We start from the raw sequence: 26,158 nt of genomic DNA on the forward strand, positions 1-26,158 counted from the left end.
AAAGCTGATTACTTGAATATGGGGGAGGAGGGGGATATTGGGAGGAGGGGAGGGTATATAGTACAAGCCGAACTGATGGAAGAAAAGCCTTGTGGTGAGAAGAGGAGGGGCTAGCGCGGTAAGGGGGCGGTCCTACTGTACTCAAATTAAGGGGATATGTATATTTACCCAATATCTTGCTCATTGCTGAGTCAAACCAAGCTGCGAGGATACAGCTCATGTTTGAAGACCAGAAAGGACATTTTTATTGAGGTTCGATTTTGGGGTGGGAGACACAGTTGTGTGTTTTTCAACCAGTTTTAAAGGGATGCTCTAAGGCGGGTCTCTCGAGCGCTCACCTGGAAGCAGTGAAAGTCTTCTTAGTTTTGTTTCAAAACGACAAAAAAAATTGTGACACGAGGTTTCTTTCGCAGTATGTCACTGGAATACGCCATTCTTGTTCACTAAATGGACTATTGAATACATGTTACTTGTTTGGTTAGATATTTTCAACAATACGTTTTTTTTATGATATCTCTAACAGTGAAAATAGATTACCAGTGAAATATCACAACTTTGTTACTCAAATTAGACAGTCGCGTTAACGGTCAATACGAGATAGAAAGCTGTTATCTCATGTTTTTGTTGTCGTTGCCCGCAGTGCAAACTAGGCATTTTTTGTATTTTATTAAATTGATTAGGTAGGCTACATTGTTGCAATTTCCTTAGCGCTCGGGTAGTGCACGAGTGCAACATTATAACAACAAATACATTGGTATCCTGGACAACAGCAACATGAGGATACAGGGTTAAAAACAAAGTTTACATAAAGTGTAAGTGCACTGACTTATTGTATATATAAATTAACCATTTGTGGCAGTACGTTGCCCATAACATCTGAAGGCTCAATTCGATTCGTGAGGTATTGAATAGGCTACACCAGAATACTGCAACAAGTGTTGTGAAGTGTGCTGTGTGTTCTTACCGAAGCGCACATTGAGTTGCTACGTCCAAGTGCTCTTTAGCTGTCAATTGAGAGTGACCACAGGCATAGCTGCAGCAGCAAGTGTCAGAGCGAGGACTGAACAACTCTTATCACCAAAATGACGAACGGACCAAGGCAACGGGGCAGCGCAGCCGCGTCTAGCGGGGATGCTGTCGCCGAGTCCGGGAAGGAGTCAGGAGGAGGGGTGGCTCTGAAGAAAGAGATCGGCCTTGTGAGCGCCTGCGGAATTATTGTTGGTAAGTGTCAAAAATCAAACATTGGAATGGATAATGTCTCTAATAATGTTCATGCATATTTGCAAAGGCTGGTTTGCGAAAAAAGTATTAATAGGCGTAGTTGATTTTGAATAATAGCCTACTGTGACCCACCTGAGCTTTAGGTACACTGATTGACTCAGAGAAAGTGTGTGTGTGCGCGCGCGTCCGTGCATAACTAGTTGGACAACCAGTGCTATGAAAGTGAATTGGACTGACCACTGCTCAGAGTTGCTGAGAGCTGCTTTGAAGAATGGCATGACTCAGAGCCATTATTCATAAGATTTGGTTTGGGTAGCGTAAGGTCACTCTCCCACATACTCAAAATGGCACTTTATTAGTGGATAATTTTCAGCATCTTCTAATGTAGGCTAATTATCGTTGATGGCTATTGCATCACTTCAGCAGTTACCAGTCGTTCAATTAAATGCAATGCTGTGTAGATCGATACACAGACAGAGGATGTGTTGTTGTGAGGTCCAGGTGAATCAGTGGTGTGGTCTCTGTTCTCTGGTCTCTCAACCTTGAGGGAGATGACTCACTCGCTGACAGGTTTCCATGGTAACTGAACGGTCTGGATAGTCGGAGGGGCCTTTCTGGTTAGATACAGATTGGGGGGTAGAGAGAGATGGAGGTAGAGAGAGAAACAAAAGAGGGGGAGAGGGAGAGAGAGAGAGTTACAGCTAACAGCAAATGAAGCAGATATTAAAGGGTAGGCCCTTGGTTGGCCCTCTCCTTTGAGCTCTATTGAGTGAGCCTGTATGAAGAGAGCCTCTATGTCCTGACTTCTGCCCCATAGACTCTCCTCCATTCAAATATCATTAATTAATCTCCAACATAAGTACTAGACTCGCCATCATTAAAACAGAAGGGTTAAAAAACTAAAATGGCACCCTATTCCCTTTAAAGTGCATTACTTTTGACCAGAGCCGTATGGGCCCTATGGGCCCTGGTCCAAAGTGGTGTGCTATATAGGGAATAGGGTGTCACTTGGGTCGCAGCCCTTGCTGTTTTTAATTGTAAAAGAGTGAAGAGACTAGAGTAGTGAATTGCACCCGCCCGGTCCATAGGTTCTTCATCTTCCAAATATCATTAACAGTTTAACCCACATCATTTAACTCCAATCATTAAGGTTTAAAAGAGCAAGCCAACGATTACCGTAGTAGGCTACATGTCATGATGACACTCTATGTTTATCACCATCCATAGTCCACAGTCATTCAGACATAGTGGTGGTCGATCAGCAGAGACAACCTAGCCTACTGTAAGGTCATTCATTCACGAACACATCTGGGCCGTGTTCATTAATACACACCGAAGCAAAATGGTTTGCAACAGAAAACGAAAACGAACATTTCTTATTGGACAAGTTCAGGTACTGTCCCTCCATGTTTGAATCTGTTTTCTTCTGTTCGGTGCCAAATGAACACAACCCTGCTCTCTCCTCTTATCTCACGTGAGAGGCCTTATCGTCAGATGACTGAACTCAAACTGCCAAGTTCCAACTCTTCCCTCAGCCTTTGTTCTCTGTCCGTTTCACTGAGTTTCCTCGAAGGGGGCTGAGGGAGGGAGTTTTTTATGAGCTAAAGGTACAGTCAGTCAGATCTATTGTCCTCTGAGTCCACCTCCACCCCCTTCTGGGTGAGGGGGGTGAGGAGGGTGAGAGGGGTGAGGAGGGTTAGGGGGTGAGGACTGAGGGGGGGGGTCTGAGGACTGAGCGGGGTGAGGTTTTGGAGGAGGGGTAGGAGGGTGAGGAGGAGGGGGAGGTGGCCTAATCAGAGTCAGCAGGCAGGAGTTACAGTCAGGTGGATGATGGGGATGGCAGCAGCTCACTGCATTCTTCACCTCTCCCCCCTCCTTCTTTCCTCCTTTCATTATTTCTTCATTCGTCACCTCCATACTCTTTTACTTGGGGCCCATTAAACTCAAAGCTGGGCACTGCTGGAATGAGAAGTGCTGATGGCAGCGCCCTCGGAGTTGTGTGTGTGTATGTGTGCGTCTTAGCGTCTGTGTGTGTATGCGTCTTAGTGTCTGTGTGTGTGTATGTGCACCTGTGTGAGTGTGTGTGCATGTGCGCGCGTGTGTGTCCTTGGAGAGCTTCTGGCCAGTGTCCAAGCAGCAGGTTGCCTCAGCTGGGGAGTTTGTAGAGGGCTTTGGACAGGGAGGAAGTACAAATGTGCTAATCTCCCTGGTCTTTGTAATACTACAGAACCTGCTCTCAGCTGTAGTAGTATGCTCTGGGGTGAAGTCCCCTTGGTACAGATCTAGGATCAGCTTCCCCTCCCCCAATCCTAACCTTAACCATTAGTGGGGGGAATGCAAAACTAACCCAAGATCAGCTTTTAGGGGCAACTTCACCCTACAACTGTAGCACTACACAGCTGCAGACACTCTATCTAGCATGACATGTGCAAAACCCTCTCAAAGCCTGAGCAGGCACATAGTTTGACCCAGTCTAAGTTTTAGGACTTGGAGAGGCTTTTGCACATTACATCTGTGCTCAGCGTTCACCTGTCTGTGTTGTTCTGGGATGCTTGTTGGTTCATCATAGCTTGTTGCTCGGGAGCTCTGGTTAAGGGCTCTGCCTCTGGTAAGGGGGCAGTAGACTAGCACACACTACACAGCACATTGTTCATGAAAGGGGATCATAAGGCTGAAGTAAGCTATGCTTGCGTCCCAAATACCACCTTATTCCCTTAAAAGTAGTGCACTGTGTAGGGAATAGGGTGCCATTTGGGACGTGGCCTTTGTCTGAGTAAGTAAGTCTAGCGCATGACATGAACATGTCTGAGCTCTAGGCCTACCAGCTTTGTTTGAGGCCAGTGATATTTTTGTATACATTCTCCTGGAGATTACACATGCTGGGTTTAGTTCGTACATGCTCTAGTGCTTCCAGAGACCTTTAGGTTTCATTCCCGATTCTCCACCATGCTCTCAAAGTGTTCGGTTGCAAACTCCCCTTCATGGAGTTAACTATGGTGGAAACTACCTCCAGCCAATGACTACACCAGTCCTACCAGTCCCCTCTCATTGTCTCACCAGTGAGCCTATAACCTAACCCAGTCCCCTCTCATTGTCTCACCATCCAAGGGTCACACACAAAGTTGCTGAACTGAAGCATTGTAAAGCTGACACTGACTGCACAGTTTCAAAGATGTAGTAAACTAACTGGAAGCAGTTACTTCCTTTAGTCAAGGTTGAGATGAATCATCCTTTACCCTTCAGGCACTAAGTCAACGTTACATAAGTGCACCAGCGAGTACAGTTCCTGATGCATATGGAGCATTTTAAGGCTTGTGGTTTCAGACTGTTCATCTACATCATAGCAACCATTGGGACAATACAGGACAGGTGTTTAGGTGTGTGTGTGTGTGTGTAGGTTAGTGCTTCCAGACACTTTCTGCACATGTTCACTCACTCACGGACTCACTCACTCACTCACTCTCTCACACACACACACTCACACACACACACTCTCACACACTCCACACACACACACACACACACACTCACACACACACACACACACACACACACACACACACACACACACACACACACACACACACAAAAAAAGTCTGTATCAATACCTTTGGCTTTTGTACTGTGTATTCTCCTCACTCAACTCTGACTCTGTAAGTTCAAATGTACGACCTTTAGCCCTGACGCCCTATTCTCTGTCGAGGTTTATGAGCCAATCAGTCAGCTGAATCTGATTCTCAACCCTCGACCTCTGACCCCTACTGCTTTGTCAGATCACTAATGGGGTGCGAGTCGTTAACCTGTCATCTGAACCAAGTCTAACCTAACACACACATACACACACACACACACACACAGTCTCTGTCATGTTTACTTGTCTGATGCTTATAGAGGCGGTCAGGGAATTGTTCTGATGGAGTGTAGGGGCCTCCTTACTACACACACACACACACACACACACAGGCCTCGTCGTTCCTCGTTGTACTCTGTCACCTCTCCCCCCTTCTCTCTCTCTCTCTCTCTCTCTCTCTCTCTCTCTCTCTCTCTCTCTCTCTCTCTGTGTCTCCTCATCCTCAGTGCTAACTCAGCACATTGCGTTTCCAGTCTGTCTGCTGGCTGGCTGCTCATTGCTGTTAAAGCTACATTCTCTCCTCTCTCTTTGTCTCTCTCTCTCTTTCTTCTTCTACTTTATCTCTCTATCTGTCTCCTTTGTCCTCTCACATTTTCCCTCTGTCATCCATTTTTCACTACACCACTCTTTAAATCCCAATGTTGTGTTTTTCTCCCTCTTCTTCTCTCTTGAGGAAATCAGCTAAAAGGCTGAGTAATCAAATGCGTCCTCCTATGGGTATGGTAACACAGTATTGTCTCTCAGTGGTATAGAGTACACTCATGATTGGAATAGGGATTCTGAACTGTGCTTTTGTTACACATATTGTTAAGAATCCGTCTTTAAACTGTCTCCATTGGTTCCACTCTGTAACCCCCAATTAATCTCCTGATTGCACCCAGTGACGAATGCTGGTGTCACATCGATAACATTCCCCTCTCCCCTCGTCATTAGATGGTGGAACTGATGTTCTCACCCTAATTTCTCCGACCCCCTTCAAATCTTCCTGCCTGTGAATGGCACTGTTGTCACGCTAATAACCGCCCCCCCTTCTCCTCAGTGCTTCAAATAACTGTTGGTGACACTTCAATAACCATCCCCTCTTCTTCTCTCTATTCCAGGTAACATCATCGGGTCGGGGATCTTCGTCAGCCCTAAGGGTGTGATGGAGAACGCCAGCTCCGTGGGTCTGGCGCTGATCGTGTGGATCGTCACTGGTATCATCACAGCCATCGGAGCGCTGTGCTACGCCGAGCTGGGTGTCACCATCCCCAAGTCAGGGGGAGACTACGCATACGTCAAGGACATCTTCGGAGGACTGGCAGGGTGAGTGGCTGGATCTGTGGTGCTTGGTGACCTTTGACCCACAACTGTATTTACTGATCTAACTCACTCACTCATTCACTCGCTCACTCACTCCTATCCTCTCTGGTATCTTCTCCCCAGGCCATATCACCAATCCTTTGTCCACATTGATTAAACACAGTCTGTGTGTTTGTAGTGTTCCCCCAGACGGTAAACACACACAGATTGAGCCCTGACCTTGTGTTGTAACAGTCTGGATCCATTTTGTATCAGAGTATTTTCAGAGAGGAATCCACCCAGCCAACAACACCTCAGACTATTGTTAGTGTCCCGTCAGTAGATCAATGAGAAGTTTACAATGAAAGAAACTTTTACCCAGAACCAACTCATATTTTCTGTTTGAAGGCTTTGTTTAGTATGTTAGAATGGGTCTCTAACTGTTTCCTCCAGATGCCTCAGATGTTTAGGTTTGAAGTTTTTCGGGGCACATACTGTTTTCGCTGTTTCCTTCTCTCTGTGATACGAAACTACGATCAAGGAGTATTTGTTTTGATGGTGTACTGTTTAGGAGTAGGAGGAGGGTACAGCAGAAACAAAGTTGTTGATAAGGACACCCCTGCGTTGCTGGGGGGATGGGGGGAGTGGACTCTTCCGCAGAGACTCTCCACAGGTCTCCATAGGTGTTTGTGGATGTGCCCACCCCAGTGGTGCGGGGGTGTCAGGCCAAGCATTCCAGTGGCTAGCCATGGTGGTGACACACAGTCCTGATGAGACACTATCACACAGTGTTAGCAAATCAGTTCCTTTACTGAGGGCTCTGCTTTGGGGTTTTACTTGAATCTTACAGACGTATTGTAACATTTGTGAACATTTGTTAACACACACATAGACACACACTGGCTGAACACCGGCTCACACTAACACGCATGCACACTAACACGCATGCACACAAACACGCATGCACACTAACACGCATGCACACTAACACGCACACACACATTCTTTGTGAGTAACAGCCAAGGGGAACGTAGCGAAGCGTAATGACCCCCCTCCCCCCCCCTCCTTAACACACACAAACACACACACACAAACACACCATCCACTCTCTGAGTGAGTGAGTGAGTGAGTGAGTGAGTGAGTGAGTGAGTGAGTGAGTGAGTGAGTGAGTGAGTGAGTGAGTGAGTGAGTGAGTGAGTGAGTGAGTGAGTGAGTGTTTGAGTGCGTGAGAGAGTGAATGAGTGAGTGAGTGATCACTATCCCTCTAACAGTAGGCTCTGCCCCCTTCATGATACAATACATTGTTATCCAGTCCAACTACTGTACTCCTCCTACTATATGTTTTAAAACACACAATCTGTGTGTGTGTGTGTGTGTGTGTGTGCGTGCGCATGTGTGTGCGTCAGTGTCTACTGTTCATATCCTTAATTTACCCCTCCCTCTCCTCTCCCTCTGTCTCTCTTCCTCCCTCCCGCCTCCTCTAGGTTCCTGCGTCTATGGATCGCAGTGCTGGTGATATACCCCACCAACCAGGCGGTGATCGCACTCACCTTCTCCAACTACGTCCTACAGCCCCTCTTCCCAACCTGCTTCCCCCCAGAGAATGGTCTGCGCCTGCTGGCCGGCGTCTGCCTACGTGAGTACCCTATACCCTGGAGGGAGAGGTGGAGGAGGGGGGTGGAAGGATGTTGAGAGAGAGAGAGAGAGAGAGAGAGAGAGAGAGATTTTAGGAAACGTATAAGATTCTGTTGTATTGGTGTGTGAAGTAGTGTTGTAGTAGCGCCTCTTGGTGCTGGAAGAGTGGAACGGGTGGGAATAGGACATGCAAAAGAGAGAGGAGTGAAACGTCAACAGATTGTTCCTTCACAGATCTGAGAACTGGATAGGTCTCTCTCTTCATCTCTCTCCTCTCTCTCCTCTCTCTGTCTCTCTCTCTCTCTTCTCTCTCTGTCTCGCTCTCTGTCTATCTATCTCTCTCTCTTCATCTCTCTCTTGCTCTCTCTCTTCATCTCTCTCTCTCTCACTTCATCTCTTTCTCTCTTCATCTCTCTATCTTTCTCTTCCTCTCTCTCTCTTCCCCTCTCTCTCTTCATCTCTCTATCTCTCTCTTCCTCTCTCTCACTCACATCTTCCTCCTGCCCTACTTTCTCTTCTGTTCTTTCTGTAACATCCACTTGTGACTTGACCCACCGTCAAAGAACATGTAAGAAAGAGAGTGAGTAAAAAGAGGTAGCAGAGTAGGTGAGAGTGTTAAAACAAATGGATAAATGTGTTTGCACCACTCTGAGAGTGGTAGTGACGGACTTCTCTACAAACCTCCCACACGCAGCCCAAATACCACAAGGTGGGCTCAGACAGGCAGAGAGAGACAGAGAGAGACAGAGAGAGACAGAGAGAGAGAGACACAGAGAGAGAGCCAGAGAGAGACAGAGAGAGAGACAGAGAGAGAGAGACAGAGAGAGAGAGAGAGAGAGAGAGAGAGAGAGAGAGAGAGAGAGAGTCATAGAAAGAGAGAGCGAGAGAGAGAGAGACAGAGAGAGTGACGGAACAGAGATAGTGTGACAGTGTGAAGCTAGTTTGTGAAAGCAACAACATCCTCCCAGATCGCTTTAATATGTTTTCATCTGTCTGTGAGTTCTTTCCCAAAAACCCATAAGAACTGTTCAATAATATATCTTTTGAATGAGTTGATCTTACCAATAGGGTTTTTGTAACTGGATCAATTGTTACTTGTAAGACTGACTAATAATTGCTGTGGGAAACTGTTCTTTAGTGTCACCATTCAAGCCTAGTATCCACTTTAGCTGGAATGCACCTGTGGCTATTCTGTTGCCCTGATGTTGTTCAGTTCAACCATAGAGCAGTATACTATGATAGCTTGGCTGTGCAGACAGACAGACTCCCTGTGGGCATCTTTGTGCCATCCCAATCATGAACCCAGTAATCAGAGAAGATCTGGGGGCGTTGTATTCACAAAGAGTCTCAGAGTATAGAAGTGCTGATCCATAAAATGATGATAATCTAACAATCTAGGCTATCCTAGATCAGCACTCGTATATGTACATAATGTACAGTGGGGAGAACAAGGATTTGATACACTGCCGATTTTGCAGGTTTTCCTACTTACAAAGCATGTAGAGGTCTGTAATTTTTATCATAGGTACACTTCAACTGTGAGAGACGGAATCTAAAACAAAAATCCAGAATATCACATTGTATGATTTTTAAGGAATTCATTTACATTTTATTGCATGACATAAGTATTTGATCACCTACCAACCAGTAAGAATTCCGGCTCTCACAGACCTGTTAGTTTTTTTTTAAGAAGCCCTCCTGTTCTCCACTCATTACCTGTATTAACTGCACCTGTTTGAACTCGTTACCTGTATAAAAGACACCTGTCCACACACTCAATCAAACAGACTCCAACCTCTCCACAATGGCCAAGACCAGAGAGCTGTGTAAGGACATCTGGGATAAAATTGTAGACCTGCACAAGGCTGGGATGGGCTACAGGACAATAGGCAAGCAACTTGGTGAGAAGGCAACAACTGTTGGCGCAATTATTAGAAAATGGAAGAAGTTCAAGATGACGGTCAATCACCCTCGGTCTGGGGCTCCATGCAAGATCTCACCTTGTGGGGCATCAATGATCATGAGGAAGGTGAGGGATCAGCCCAGAACTACACGGCAGGACCTGGTCAATGACCTGAAGAGAGCTGGGACCACAGTCTCAAAGAAAACCATTAGTAACACACTACGCCGTCATGGATTAAAATCCTGCAGCGCAGGCAAGGTCCCCCTGCTCAAGCCAGCGCATGTCCAGGCCCGTCTGAAGTTTGCCAATGACCATATGGATGATCCAGAGGAGGAATGGGAGAAGGTCATGTGGTCTGATGAGACAAAAATATAGCTTTTTGGTCAAAACTCCACTCGCCGTGTATGGAGGAAGAAGAAGGATGAGTACAACCCCAAGAACACCATCCCAACCGTGAAGCATGGAGGTGGAAACATCATTCTTTGGGGATGCTTTTCTGCAAAGGGGACAGGACGACTGCACCGTATTGAGGGGAGGATGGATGGGGCCATGTATCGCGAGATCTTGGCCAACAACCTCCTTCCCTCAGTAAGAGCATTGAAGATGAGTCGTGGCTGGGTCTTCCAGCATGACAACGACCCGAAACACACAGCCAGGGCAACTAAGGAGCGGCTCCGTAAGACGCATCTCAAGGTCCTGGAGTGGCCTAGCCAGTCTCCAGACCTGAACCCAATAGAAAATCTTTGGAGGGAGCTGAAAGTCCGTATTGCCCAGCGACAGCCCCGAAACCTGAAGGATCTGGAGAAGGTCTGTATGGAGGATTGGGCCAAAATCCCTGCTGCAGTGTGTGCAAACCTGATCAAGACCTACAGGAAATGTATGATCTCTGTAATTGCAAACAAAGGTTTTTGTACCAAATATTAAGTTCTGCTTTTCTGATGTATCAAATACTTATGTCATGCAATAAAATGCAAATTAATTACTTAAAAATCTTATAATGTGATTTTCTTGATTTTTGTTTTAGATTCCGTCTCTCACAGTTGAAGTGTATTTATGATAAAAATTACAGACCTCTACATGCTTTGTAAGTAGTAAAACCTGCAAAATCGGCAGTGTATCAAATACTTGTTCTCCCCACTGTACTTTTTTACTTCCCTGAAGCCTTATGCAAGCCATAATACCTCTGGGAAAAGATATGTTGAGACTTGCCAAAAAGATTAATTTTCCTTGGCCGAGAGTGTTTCCTATACCGATGACGATGTGCAATAGTACTAGAACACTGCAATCTGATTGGCCGAGGCGACAGCCCTAATGTGTGTTTCCTCAAAGTTAATTGGTCAGATGTTTTCAAGCAGAATGTTGAGCTCAGAGTCATTGTTGTTGTTTTTTACCTACGTGTTCTGCTGTTGTTCCTCTTACAGCCGGCGGCGGAAAGAAGAAAACTGGGTGAAGGGTTACTTTAGGACAAGTTCCTTTCTCTCACTCTCCTTCTTTTCCATCCTCCTCTTCCTTCTCTCTCTTTTCCTCCTCTTTCTGCTGTTCCTCCTCTTCCTCCGCCTCTGTTGTTTTAGGTTTCTTTGTGCCCCTGCAGGTACAGTACAGTCTGTATGTCTGACTGTGGTTGACTGTGTCTTGGTGAGGGTGGGTTTCAGGGACAGTCTGTATGTCTGACTGTGGTTGACTGTGTCTTGGTGAGGGTGGGTTTCAGGGACATTCTGTATGTCTGACTGTGGTTGACTGTGTCTTGGTGAGGGTGGGTTTCAGGGACGTTCTGGATGTTGTGTTATGCAAGGGATGTCATGTGTCTAGGAGAGTCGTGAGAGTCCAGACATTATTTTTCTCAGTTTTGTTAGGTATAGCGATGTAGCCCTTGAAAAATTATATAATACAGATGTAGGATCTTCATTTAAGACAGTTTACTACAGGAGGGAAATAATCCTGCAGCAACAGGAAATGTGAATTATTATGTGGATTATAATTGATGGACATTTTTGTAGGGGTTGATACATTTTTCGTTAGGGGAAAGTCTGAATTTTCAAAGTGGAAATTACAAATGTTAGAAGCCTTGTTAAAACTCAAACACACCTACACATTTGCATTTCCTGCTGTGCAGGAAAATCCTCATCAACAAAAGAGTGAACAAATTAAGATCCTACATTTGTATCTATAGCAGGCATAGATGGTGGTGTTTGTGTGTGCTGCACCTGTATATGGTGCTGTGTGACCACTTTTGCTGACTATACACAAAAGCGACAATAAAGTATATATATGTATGTACAGTACCAGTCAAAAGTTTGGACACACCTACTCATTCAAGGGTTTTTCTTTATTTTTACTGTTTTCTACATTGTAGAATAATAGTGAAGACATCAAAACTATTAAATAACACATATGGAATTATGTAGTAATCAAAAAAGTGTTATATATTTTATATTTGAGATTCTTCAAATAGCCACCTTTTGCATTTATGACATCTTTGCACACTCTTGGCATTCTCTCAACCAGCTTCACCTGGAATGCTTTTCCAACAGTCTTGAAGGAGTTCCCACATATGCTGAGCACTTTTGGCTGTTTTTCCTTCACTCTGCCGTCCGACTCATGCCAAACCATCTCAATTGGTTTGAGGTCGGGGGATTGTGGAGGCCAGGTCATCTGATGCAGCGCTCCATCACTCTCCTTCTTGGAAAAATAGCTCTTACACAGCCTGGAGGTGTGTTGGGTCATTGTCCTGTTGAAAAACAAATGATAGTCCCACTAAGCCCAAACCAGATGGGATGGCGTATCGCTGCAGAATGCTGTGGTAGCCATGCTGGTTAAGTGTGCCTTGAATTCTAAATAAATCACAGACAGTGTCACCAGCAAAGCACCCCCACACCATAACACCTCCTCCTCCATGCTTTATGGTGGGAACTACACATGCAGAGATTATCCGTTCACCCACACCACGTCTCTCAAAGACACAGCGGTTGGAACCAAAAATCTCTAATTTGGACTCCAGACCAAAGGACAAATATCCACCGGTCTAATGTCCATTGCTCGTGTTTCTTGGCCCAAGCAGGTCTCTTCTTATTATTGGTGTCCTTTAGTAGTGGTTTCTTTGCAGCAATTCGACCATGAAGTCCTGATTCACACAGTCCCCTATGAACAGTTGATGTTGAGATGTGTCTGTTACTTGAACTCTGTGAAGCATTTATTTGGGCTGCAATTTCTGAGGCTGGTAACTCTAATGAACTTATCCAGTGCAGCAGAGGTAACTCTGGGTCTTCCAACCCTGTGGCGGTCCTCATGAGAGCCAGTTTCATCATAGCGCTTGATGGTTTTTGCGACTGCACTTGAAGAAACTTTCAAAGTTCTTGACATTTTCCGTATTGACTGACCTTCATGTCTTAAAGTAATGATGGACTGTCTTTTCTCTTTGCTTATTTGAGCTGTTCTTGCCATAATATGGACTTGGTCTTTTACCAAATAGGGCTATCTTCTGTATACCCACCCCTACCTTGTCACAACACAACTGATTGGCTCAAACACATTAAGAAGGAAATACATTCCACAAATTAACTTTTAAGAAGGCACACCTGTTAATTGAAATGCATTCCAGGTGACTACCTCATGAAGCTGGTTGAGAGAATGACAAGAGTGTGCAAAGCTGTCATCAAGGCAAATGGTGGCTATTTGAAGAATCTCAAATATAAAATATATTTTGATTTGTTTAACACTTTTTTGGTTACTACATGATTCCGTATGTGTTATTTCATAGATTTGATGTCTTCACTATTATTCTACAGTGTAAAAAAATAGTACAAATAAAGAAAAACCCTTGAATGAGTAGGTGTGTCCAAACATTTGACTGGTAGTGCATGTATATACTGTTTGTTTTCTTGAATTACCTTGATCCCCTCCCTCTCATGTACCCCCACTCATGTTTTTCTAAACACACAACCACTAACCATTCGTTGGTCACTGGGACAGGCCAGCCCCCCCCCCCCTCCCCCCCCTCTCTGTCTCCATGGCCTGGAGCGGGGTTGCGTGTTGTCGTGTTATTGAACAGTCATGTTATGGAGCTTCTCAGCATGTTCCAGTGTGTACTCAGTAACAAACTGTTTCCCAGGTGTTATCCAGTGGATGTTCCTCTTACTCAGCCAGACCACGTGTAGAACAGAGTGGGAGTGAGTGTTAGGAGTAGGATTCATGTTGTTTTTATTCCGGGGACTATGAGATTCAGTTGGGATGATTTAAAATGTTCCCTGCACTGCAACACAGGAACAAAAAAAAAAGTGCTGCATATTGGATATAACTGCACTGTCGGGCATATTTCTGAACTTTCACAGATATCTTCCATTACATAGGTTACTGTTACTGTAGATGATTGCAAACACACTTGCTGCTAGGCGTCACCCTGCGAGAGTGCATCTATGCTATATGTTCTCACACACACACAAACACAAACACACACACACACACACACACACACACACACACACACACACACACACACACACACTGCTCAGCTCATATGTGGGTATGTGTATTTCCTGTTTATGAATGCAGAGGGCGTAGACACAGTCCTAATCCCATATGGTGTACTAGTACACTGGCTCTCCCACACACCACTACCATAGTGGTGTCTGCAGTTTGTTGCAGATGCAGTTTGTGTTAGCCTGATCCCAGATCTACACTTTATGTGCTTTAGTCAACTTCTGTATTGTAGAGGAGCTAAAGTACAGACCTGGGACCAGCTAACTGTGTGTTACCAGCTGACAACATGTCCACAGATCAGGCCATACAACCCCCCCCTACCCCTTCCCTCGCATTGCCCCCCTCTCCTTTCCCCAAACTGCTAAACACCATACACTCTTTTACAACTATAAACTATGAACACCCCCCCCCACCTCTCCTCTCCTCTCCTCCTCTTCAAATCAAATCAAATTGTATTTGTCACATGCGCAGAATACAACAGGTGTAGACCTTACCGTGAAATGCTTACTTACAAGCCCTTAACCAACAATGCAGTTCAAGAAAGAGTTAAGAAAATATTTACGAAATAAACTAAAGTTAATTTTTTAAATAAAAAGTAACACAATACAATTAAAATAAAGAGGTTAGATACAGGGGGTGCCGGTACCGAGTCAATGTGTGAGGGTACAGGTACCGAGTCAATGTGTGAGGGTACAGGTTAGTCAAGGTAATTTGTCTCTGTGTCTGGCTGAGGAACCTGTCTCTGTTCCTTGGCAGACTGACCAGACCAGATCAGCTTGGAGGTATTTCTAATGTTATGTGTCTGTAATGTCCTATAAACCTTATTTAGCCCAGACTGCTGCCTCTATCTGCACTAATAATAATAATGATGTGAGAAGTGATAATTAGCTTTTTGAAAGTGCTATATATTGAAAACTTGATTTCTGACATGAAAAACATTTTGGGACTGTAAAAACAGTTGACTGATGAAAGAAATACCCAAATATAGTTTTTTAGTGGATTATTCCTTTAAGTGCCTTGCTCAAGGGCACATCGACAGATGCTTCACTTTGTTGGCTGGGGGATTCAAACTAGCAACCTTTCGGTTACTGGCCCAATGCTAACCGCTAGGCTACCTGCCGCCCCCACTACACTCATTCATTTATTACCATCATGTTTAACATTAGTAAGTAAGTAGCCGAGCCAGAACGGCCCATAGGGCAGGAGTTTATCTCCTGTTTCTGTAGCGTGAGGCAGCTTGATGTACACCCCCTAGACTGGTCTATCGCAGGGCCTTACATTAGCCATGATGTAATGTACTGTAGTGCTGTATTGAGAGAAAGGTGGAGGTGGGACAGATTCTAGAACAGACACGCTGAATCCCCAGTCAGTGTCTGTGGATGAAATCAGACCCATCAGCCTTTGGGGTGTGGTCATTGTCATTGTGTCAGAGAAGTTGATAGGCAAGGAGAGAGGGGTCATAGTTCATTGTGATAGTACAGAGAGTGGGGCGGTATCAAAGGTCAAAGGTCGCTGCATGCCTTTCACCTTTTATGACACGTCACGCCAGTTGCAGCACAATGTGTGTTACTGTAACTTCCGCCACACACACATACACACAAAAACATCCCCCCTACACATACACACACACAAAAACATCCCCGCCCCACACACACACACACACACACACACACACACACACACACACCTTCTTCTCCTTCTTTCCATTTCTCCATCTACCTGCTACTACTATATCTATCTGTTTCTCAATCTCTCTCTTTCTCCCTCCAGCCCTCTCTCCTTACATCATTATTTATAGTACTATCGCCACTACCTACTGTATGTGTCCAATGCTCTCACTGATTGCTGTTGTAAAGCCTTCAAAGGCTAGAACATGAGCAGCACAGAAGGGAAATATAGTGTAGCTGTGTACTGTATGTCTCCCTTTGTGCATTGTTAGCAACAATTCTATACTGAGTTGGTGAGAATTCTATGGTGAGAATTCCTCCAGTCTGCAGTGTTGTTTATTGTACTGGGATTCACCATTGTGTTCCTATGTTATTGTCAGTAGTCTGATGTAGCAGAGCGCAGCGGAGGACATGAATGGATGTAACACAACGCCCAGTGTGAGTTGTATTGTGTTGATCTCGGTAATGTTTCTCACAATTTAATTCAAGAAGCTTTCATGGCATTATAAGTCCCTATCTTATATTGCCACAGCAAAAACACATGGTACGACAACTCCACCGCCGCTGACCGCAAGGCACTACAGAGGGTGCTACTCTCAGCCGAACGCACCATTGGGTGCACACTGCCTGCCCTCCAGGACACCTACAACACCAAGTGTTGGAAGGCCAAGAAATCATCAGGGACCTCAGCCACCTAAGCCTCGACCTGTTCTCCCCGCTTCCATCACTCAGACGCGCGCAGTACAGGAGCATCATGGCATCAACTTGGAACTTGAAATAACACATATTTAATCAATAATAACACTCTCTCTGTCTCTCTCTCTCTCTCTGTCTCTCTCTCTCTCTCTCTCTCTCTCTGTCTCTCTCTCTCTCTCTCTCTCTCTCGCTCTTGCAGTGTTGTTGACGTGGGTGAACTGCTCCAGTGTGCGATGGGCCACCCGTGTCCAGGACATCTTCACAGCTGGCAAGCTGCTGGCCCTGGCTCTCATCATTATCATGGGCATCGTGCAGATCTGCAAGGGTAGGACTAGGTTCCATCTGTGTGTGTGTGTGTGTGTGCGTGTCTCTACACCATCTGTGCCTGTTGTTCTCTCCATCTTTCTAATCTCTCTCTCGTTCCAGAGACACAGAGACACAAAACCCCACTGACATCCCATTACTGGGTCACTGGGGACACAAAGTCAGGGCCCAAATGGCACCCAATTCCCTATATAGTACACTACTTTGATTCAGAGCCCAATGGACCCTGGTCAAAAGTAGTGCACTACATAGGGAATAGGGTGCCATTTGGGATGTAACCATAGCCTCCCTCTGGTAAAACTCACAGAGCTAATAGGGTTTTAATGTAGTTTTCATCACAGCGCGTCTCTGTGGGTTAGTTATCATAACAGTAATGAGGGTGAGTTATGAGAGAGACAGACAGAGACAACCGTGACAATAGGGCTGTAGACACAGAGAGAGGAGAGAAGAGGAGAGGAGAGTTAGAACACAATGGGTGAGAGTATGGGAGAATCACCCACCAGAGAGAGATGGAAGGGGGGAGAGGGAGAGAGAGACAACCTCTAAATGCCGGGCTATGAAAAGCCAAGTGACATTTACTCCTGTTGTACTGACCTGTTGCAACCTCTACAACCACTGTGATTATTATTTGACCCTGCTGGTCATCTATGAACGTTTGAACATCTTGGAGAGGTGTTATAATCTCCACCCTGCACAGCCAGAAGGGGACTGGCCACTCCTCAGAGCCTGGTTCCTCTCTAGGTTTCTTTCTGCCTTTCTAGGGAGTTTTTCCTAGCCACCGTGCTTCTACATTTGCATTGCTTGCTGTTTGGGGTTTTAGGCTGGGTTTCTGTATAGCACTCTGTGACATCTGCTGATGTAAAAAGGGCTTTATAAATAACATTTGATTGATTTATTGAGTAAGAGAGAGAGAGAGAGAGGGGAGGAAGAGGCAAACAATGACAGAGGAAGAGGGAGAGTAAGAGAGAGAGAGAGGGAGAGAGAGAGGGAGGAAGAGAGAGAGACATGTAGTGTTCATATTGGCATGCCAACGAACAGGTGAGACAGGGGAAAGAAGAGAGACAGACGGGTTGGGCTACGAAGCAGACATGGTGTACAAACCAATAGTACATACTCTGTCTGTGTGTATGTCTGTGTGTCTATCTGTCTGTCTGCCACACACCTCATCATTGTTATGCCCTATGTGTGACCTGGCAGTTTGTTTAATGATCTGCATTGCTGTAATAGCAGTTGACCAATTTCAAACAGATGAAGAATTCCTACAAACTCTATACAATCCTAATTCTAAAGCCTCTGGTCCTCTCTCCTCGTCCAGGGGAGTACTATTGGCTGGAGCCAGCCCATGCCTTCGAGCCCTTCCAGGAGTACGATGTGGGGCTGATAGCCCTGGCCTTCCTACAAGGCTCCTTCGCCTATGGGGGATGGAACTTCCTCAACTACGTCACTGAGGAGCTGGTCGACCCCTATGTGTAAGACACTACCATTAGTAGCGTGTCCCAAATGACACCCTGTTCCCTTTGTAGTGCACTACTTTTGACCAGGGCACATAGGGCTCTGTCACTACGTCACTGAAGAGCTTGTCGACCGCTACGTGTAAGACACATCAATTAGTACACGCTTGCCTACCAAATGGCACATTTACATTCGTCATTTAGCACCTTGTTCCCTTTATAGTGCAGTATTTTATAGGGCACATAGGGCTCTGGTCAAAAGTAGTGCACTATATAGAGAATAGGATGCCATTTGGGACGCAGCCTGCTCTGGCATAGATTGTTCTGTTGTTCTCAAACATACGAAGAATGCATTGAAGCAGAATTATCATCAATCGTTCATTATAAAGCACATACCAATAAATAAATGTTGGGGGAAAAACACGTATTTAGATATTTTTCTGAGAGAAATGGACTAATACCTATTATCTACATGTCTTTAATAAATTATCTACCATCCCCCATCCCTCCATCCCTCTCTCTATTCTGAACTGGACTGATACCTGTTATTACCTGATGTCTTTAATGAATTATCTATCTTCCTCCCCATCCTCCATCCTTCCATACCTCTCTCTATTCTAGGAATCTTCCTCGGGCCATCTTCATCTCCATCCCCTTGGTGACGTTCGTCTACGTGTTCGCCAACATCGCCTACGTCACCGCCATGAGTCCTCAGGAGCTGCTGGCCTCCAACGCTGTTGCCGTGGTGAGTAGCTCCACCCACCACCCTGTCAGGATTAGGAAGCAGACAGACGTGCTCTGGGTTTATTCATATTCAGTATTACAAAAGACCTCTGGCGGCCCCTTTTGGTCACTAAGAGTTAATGCGCCTCAAATTAAACTTTGAAAATTGAAGCTTGTAGTAGCATCATAGTAACATTATCAATAATTATCAATCTTCCACTCTTTTTTCAATTTTAGTATATAAACATGTTTGTGATGTCTATGTAGATATGTATCAGTTCATTGAATGTCTGAGTGTGTTTAAACATCTCTTTTCCCCTCCCTCCCTCCCTCCCTCCCCTCCCTCCCTCCCTCCCTCCAGACGTTTGGTGAGAAGCTGCTGGGAGTGATGTCATGGATCATGCCCATCTCTGTGGCTCTGTCCACCTTCGGAGGGGTCAACGGATCCCTCTTCACCTCCTCACGGTCAGTGTCAACATCCCTTTAACAACCAGGAGTTATCTGCTTATCTCTCCTTATGTCTAGTCTAATTATACTGTATTTCTCTTCTGAATCTCTCTCTAGGAACCCCACTCTTACTGTACTTCTGCACCAGACCTTTATATCACCATGTATTCCTCTACAGTGTTTTACAGTATTTTGTGATGCAGATTATATGGGTGTTTATTCTGATTATCTCTCTCTCTCTCTCTTTCCCTCTCTCTCTTTCTCTCTCTCTCTCTCTAACAGGTTGTTCTTTGCTGGAGCCAGAGAGGGCCACCTCCCCAGTCTCCTGGCCATGATCCACGTGAAGCGCTGCACACCCATCCCTGCTCTGCTCTTCACTGTGAGTACCAGCTCCGTCCTTCTCTGTCTCAGACTGTTTACCATTGATCTATACACTATATACCCACATGCAGTATCCGCAATTTCCCTGTCCACGCAACAAATATACAGTTAAATAAAGCCAGCCTTTTAAATTTCACTGTCACAACCCACTGGGAACACACTGGTTGAATCAATGAATTTCAATGAAATGACATTGAACCAACGTGGAATAGACGTTAAACTGACGTCCGTGCCCAGTGGGAAGCTTCTAGCAAGCAATCTGGCACCCTCTAACCTCTCTCTCTCTCTCTCTCTCTACTCTCTCTCTCTCTCTCTCTCTCTCTCTCTCTCTCTCTCTCTCTCTCTCTCTCTCTCTCTCTCTCTCTCTCTCTCTCTCTCTCTCTCTCTCTCTCTCTCTCTCTCTCTCTCCCTCCCTCTCTCCCCCAGTGTCTGTCCACCCTGCTGATGCTGTGCACCAGTGACATGTACACCCTCATCAACTACGTGGGCTTTATCAACTACCTCTTCTACGGGGTCACTGTTGCCGGGCAGATTGTGCTGCGCATCAAGGAACCTGACATGCACCGACCAATCAGGGTGAGTTTCGTAGGAGACCCATTCCTGGCATTGGGTTCTATTAAGTTCTATAGGGGCTAGACTTTCTCCAAAGTTTTTATTTGACCTTTTTGTTATGTTCTCAATGTTTAGTCAATCTGACCCTAGGTATTTCAGGGCATATTATATGCATTCTTATTGTGGTTTGCATAATGACTGACTCCACCATCTGTCTCTCTCTCTCCTCCAGATCAGTCTGGCGTGGCCTGTGATCTACCTGTTGTTCTGGGCCTTCCTGCTCATCTTCTCCCTGTACTCTGAGCCTGTGGTGTGTGGCCTCGGTATGGCTATCATGTTGACTGGAGTGCCTGTCTACTTCCTGGGTGTCTACTGGGACAACAAGCCTGAGTGCTTCAACACCTTCGTTGGTACGTCAGCCTCGTTCAAATTCCTTCAACTTTATTTATTTATTTAACCTTTATTTTAGCAGGCAAGTCAGTTAAGAATAACTTTGTATATACAAGGATGGCCTGTAACTGTATTAAAGGTAGACTCAGCGATATGACGTAGATGCAGAAAGTAAACAGCATAGTGGGTCAACAACTAAGCGCGTTGAAGCGCGAGGCTTAACTTCTCCGCCGTTTTTGGTGCCCTGGCTACCACTCTGTGAACAGCGTGAAGCTGTGTGTGACTGTGTGAGAACGAAGTCTTGCATCTCTCTCATCGCAATATCTGCGGTGCTGCTCGTGGAAACGTCATTTCTATGTCAGTCTACTTTTAAGATGAATGTAACTTTATTTCAAAAGCATTGATATTATTATTAAAATGACTGACTTTCTAGTCACTTGACATAATGAATGTTGATTCACAAGATCTCACTACTAACACAGTTTCTTCTTCTGTCTTGTGGATCTTTTCCCTATGACTATTTATACTGTATTAACTTCCTTGGCTTCTCTTTATATCTACTGTGTGTTTACTGTACTGTTGTACTCTAGACAAGGATCCTAACCTCTCCTCTTCTCCAGCCAAGATGACCTACCTGGGGCAGAAGTTCTGTGTGGTGGTGTACCCAGGAGAGACGAAGGGAGCCGAGGAGGCAGGGAGCAGGGAGGAGTGCGAGGAGCTGAAGGAGTCCCGGGCTCAAAAGTCTGCAGACTGCTGAACACAGACCCCCCCCACAACTACTCACCATACACACACAGACACACACACACAAACTCAGAGAAACACACTCTCGTTGAGGTAGTCAGAGGTTCAGGTATATCACTATGGCAGAGGGGAGTAAACACTCACACTCACAGACAAGGAAACACTCAGTGACACACACTGTTCTTTTAATGTGTTCAGACATCTGATTGTAGCTTTGTTTCAATCACGAATGCTGTACCAAATAGAGAAAAGGAGGAGAAGGAGGTGGAGGTGGTGAGAAGGAGGAGAAGAGAAACATTTAGAGGAGAGGGAAGATTATAGACCTATATCTGGTCATTACAATTTAGTCAACCTCCTTTCGATGCGGCTTATTGTAGAATTGTAGAAGACATATCCAACCTGACATCCTCACAGATACACATATATTTTCATCCCCTGATTTATTTTATTTTGACAATAACAAGGACTCCTCTTTTTCTTCCCCCTCCTCCTCCTTCACACACTCCCTGCGCACTCCATGAGTGAGAGAGTGGCAGTCATTTTAAAGTACTCGCACTGTACTGTGGCAGATTCATCATCAGTATTGCTTCTGTGTTAGTTTGTATTTCTTTTTGCCACCTTTTGAATTTGCCTTGTCTTACTGAAAACATACCAAAGCTGGATTTTTTGATTGTCAAAAACATCAAATTAATATAAATTCATTTCATGTTCTATGTCAAATACACTAAATACTGTCTGTGTTTCCAAAATGGATTTTTCAATTTGTCATAATTGTTTATATCATGTGTCAGTGTTATTATTTTAGTTTTATTATGTTCGTTTTAGTTTTTTTTTAAAGTTTTTTTTACATCATGCAACAGCGTAATCTGGTTCGGTGCCTGTCAGATCCTTGCCTGGTGCAAAATCAGTTCCAACTCTTTAATCACCCTAATTCTGATATATTTTGTACTTAGGATTTAGTCTGTTTTTGTTATCATTGATGTTGACAGATGATTTTATTCTGATATTTTTAAAGAGCTCAGAAAACATTTCATGTTGAAGAAAAAAAGAAAGGAGTGGCCATTTTGAATATTCCACATTGACTCAGTGACTTCATTTTACTGGACACCTGAGAACGATTTCATTAAAGACAGACAATCAACTACAGATGGACTGTCTGCTCAATGAAAGACTAGTAGTACAGACTGACTACGGTGTAAACCTTTACAGATACTAATGAACTGAAAAATCTTGAAATCTCACTATACCTTCAGACAAAATATAGAGGTAGACTAGCAGACCCTGAAGAGCATTTTGAGCAGGGTTTTCGACAATATTGACCACACATGCACACCTCCACGGAGAGAATTGACACAAGTTTAATCGTGTGTAGCTAAGCTTACTCTAATGTTGTCAAGTTTTTCGGTGTTTATGTAAATGTATATCATAAAGTTAATTCAGTATAAATCCACTATAAAAGTTTGATAGTGCTTTATTTAGGGGTATTTGAATAAATATAATTGATCATAATATAAAAACAATAATTGGAGTTATTTACATTTTAGTCATTTAACAGACATTCTTATCCAGAGCAACTTAGACAAGCAATTAGAGTTAAGTGCCTTGCTCAAGGGCACATTGACAGATTTTTCACCTAGTCGGCTTGGGGATTCGAACCAGCGACCTTTCGGTTGCTGGACCAACGCTCTTAACTGCTAGGCTACCTGCCACCCTATAGTGGAGCACAAAGGTACATGAAATACATGTACAGTTACATGTGGCGTTAAAGCCTTCAGGGATTTAAATGTGCATCCCTATATAAATCAGAAATATGCTTATTGTCAGGTAACTGTAATGTATAGATATACTATGTGGTGGTGTGGCCCAGTATACACTACCCACTATGTCCTTGCTATTGGACCTTTGGAACACACACACACACACACACACACACATGCAAACACACACACACTCCTCTTCTTCTACAGTTTGTATGATCAGTTTGAGGCATTCTCAGGACATTCCTACTGCCTTCTCCGCTCAGCCAATGAACATTTAAGAGTTTATAAAGGCTCGATTCAATCCGTATTGCGGAAGTTCAGCGCAATTTAAATGTAAAGGCAATGTTCGTGGAGACTGCGTTCACGGTAAACACTGCATATGTCGGCTCAATCGGAAATTACCTTTAAATTTGAATTGAGCCGTAGGTAGGTTTCTATAGAGGGGTGGCTTTATGAGAATCCAACTATTTGTCTTAAGACCTCTGTCAAGTGCAGTGAAGATGTCATTCCTCTACACGTCTTAATCTTTCATACATTTATACACACAGACACACATAATCCCTCTAAAATCACATTGACGTTATGTCCAATGGTCATTTAGTGATCACACAGATACAAGAAGAATGTCATGGATGCAGTTGTATCATTAGAGAATGTACAATAATAATAATGATTTGGGCCTCACACACATACTGTACAGTATATGACAGATCAGTGAAGCTAATGTGTACAGATACAGGTTTCTGATAAGTCAACCAGTTTGTATAGGGACAGTTTGCTCTCTGCAGTGCTAACACAAGTCAAACGTCATGGTATGGGTCGTAGTCTTGTTGTCCATGTGAAGGTTTAAGGATCACACGGTTCAGAGGTTGAAGGTCGAGTTCCAAGGCCGACTACATTGCAGATGTTGCCTTCCATCAACCGATGGTTGTGTGCTACGTCATCAAATGGGCCGTCGGGCATCAGATTGCTATGTGGTTAGCAGATATGTTAAACACCTATCCAGGCGTTGTGAGATCTGGCATGCGTCTGCAATGTAGTCAGCCTGGAACTTAGGCCTATACTGTAGCTCTGAAAGGTCTATGATGTCTTTGAAAGTTGTATGACAAGGATGTGTTCTGTACCTATATATCACTAGATGTCACATTAATGATATATTCTACTGTATGTACTGTATGGAAACTCACCACAGAAAAAAGTTACATGTTTTCTTTATTTGAAGTGGGTGATGTATCCTCTTTATTGACATAACTGTGCTTTGTTATCTCATTACCATCATCTGTCACCTCAGCAGCAATATGGCTTTACAATTACAACAGAATGATATTATGATGCTTACAGACATGGTTGACCGCTTTATACTGTAGGCATTCATGGTAACCCACTGTTAAAACCCAATGTGTAGCATTTGTGTACTAATGCCGAAGAATAACACAGGTATAGCACTTAAATATGGTATCCCACTTAAATATGGTATCCCCATTTTGCTAGGTCCTTCAGTAGAATAATAATATTTTAAACTATTATGTGATAATAATGACGATGAGAAATCATTGTAATAACATTGTAACAACATTGTAATAACATAGTTTCAGAGATAATGGTCATTTCAGAGTTCTGCTTGGTCACACAACCTGGTCTTAGAGATTTGTGTGCTTTTAGCCAACATTGTTACATTTACGTTTCGAAAGCTTGAGACTATAAAGGTTCTATCTGCATTTTTGTCCAAATTTAGTTATTGACATAGCCTTAAACGATTTAATCAATTTTAGAATAAGGCTGTAACGTAACAAAATGTGGAAAAAGTCAAGGGGTCTGAATGCACTGTATATACAATCATTGGAGATATTTACATTTGAGTCATTTAGCAGACGATCTTATGCAGAGCGACTTACAGGAGCAATTAAGATTAAGTGCCTTGCTCAAGGGCACATCGGCTGATTTTTTAACTAGTTGGCCAGGGGATTTAAACCAGCAACCTTTCAGATTACTGGCCCTACCACCCACCCTGACAATTATTGTCATACCGTACAATGAATGGCTAAAGCACATAAGACTACAGATAGAACTAGGCTACTCAATCACTGCCTTATCTAAACTGATAAGACCCGGACCAAACAGAGGACTGCCAGCCTTCAATGTTGGTTCAGGAATACACAGTAGTAGCCTTGGTGTGTGTTGCATTGCAACATAGAAAAAAATTGGTAGATTATATACTGTATATTGCAAAACACACCTCAGTAAATCATTGCCCACATCCTGTCAATGCTAGCCTGGTTTAAACCACACTGAACATTGCGCTCACCAAGTGGAACAACAGTGAGTGTGCGGCGTTCAGTCTGGTAAGGTTTAACCAGCCTATGTCTATGCCATAGAGAATGATAGAGGCCTCTAGTGGCCAAAACGGCTGTGTTAACATGGGCAGCGCCATTGAGGGCTTCCACCATTTTAATGTAGTCTTCCGGGAGGGACTTCCAACTTCATTGGCTTATCCTTCCTGGTGACCCTGTTGGAGTAATGTCCAACCGGTTCATCAGGAGGGATCAGCCAATCGTGAAGAAGAAAATTGACTACTTTAAGATGGAGATAGCCTCAATGGCGCTGGCCATGCTGTCACAGACACTATAATGGCACAGATACAAAGATGAGTCCTCCATCTATCTCTATGGTATATTCCTATCTATGTGTTGATGTACAATAGATGGAAGTTCCAAAAGCCATGTAATATATGATGTGAAGTCTCAGTGCTTTTTTGTTCCAAGCAATGTGATCTTCCTGGCCCCTTTGGGAGCCCCGAGACTGATCATTAAAAGAAATTAAGCAATTTTCTGTATACTTTTTTCTGCTGCAAATGCTTTTCCTGATGGTTTATTTTG

The 26,158-nt window shown here is 44.2% G+C and overlaps 1 protein-coding gene across 1 annotated transcript; it reads left to right on the top strand.

The window, feature by feature from the left end:
* Positions 1-202: 202 nt before the first annotated feature.
* Positions 203-22,668, top strand: LOC123482921 (large neutral amino acids transporter small subunit 2-like). The gene is made up of 11 exons (XM_045212153.1): positions 203-1,221; positions 5,953-6,157; positions 7,618-7,769; positions 16,710-16,835; positions 18,150-18,303; positions 18,907-19,030; positions 19,370-19,473; positions 19,738-19,834; positions 20,263-20,412; positions 20,621-20,798; positions 21,399-22,668. The coding sequence occupies exons 1-11, from the start codon at positions 1,083-1,085 to the stop codon at positions 21,533-21,535; spliced, it is 1,566 nt and encodes a 521-aa protein (XP_045068088.1). The 5' UTR covers positions 203-1,082; the 3' UTR covers positions 21,536-22,668.
* Positions 22,669-26,158: the final 3,490 nt, after the last annotated feature.

This window comes from Coregonus clupeaformis, unplaced genomic scaffold, assembly GCF_020615455.1.
Source record: "Coregonus clupeaformis isolate EN_2021a unplaced genomic scaffold, ASM2061545v1 scaf0001, whole genome shotgun sequence".
Lineage (NCBI taxonomy): Eukaryota > Metazoa > Chordata > Actinopteri > Salmoniformes > Salmonidae > Coregonus > Coregonus clupeaformis.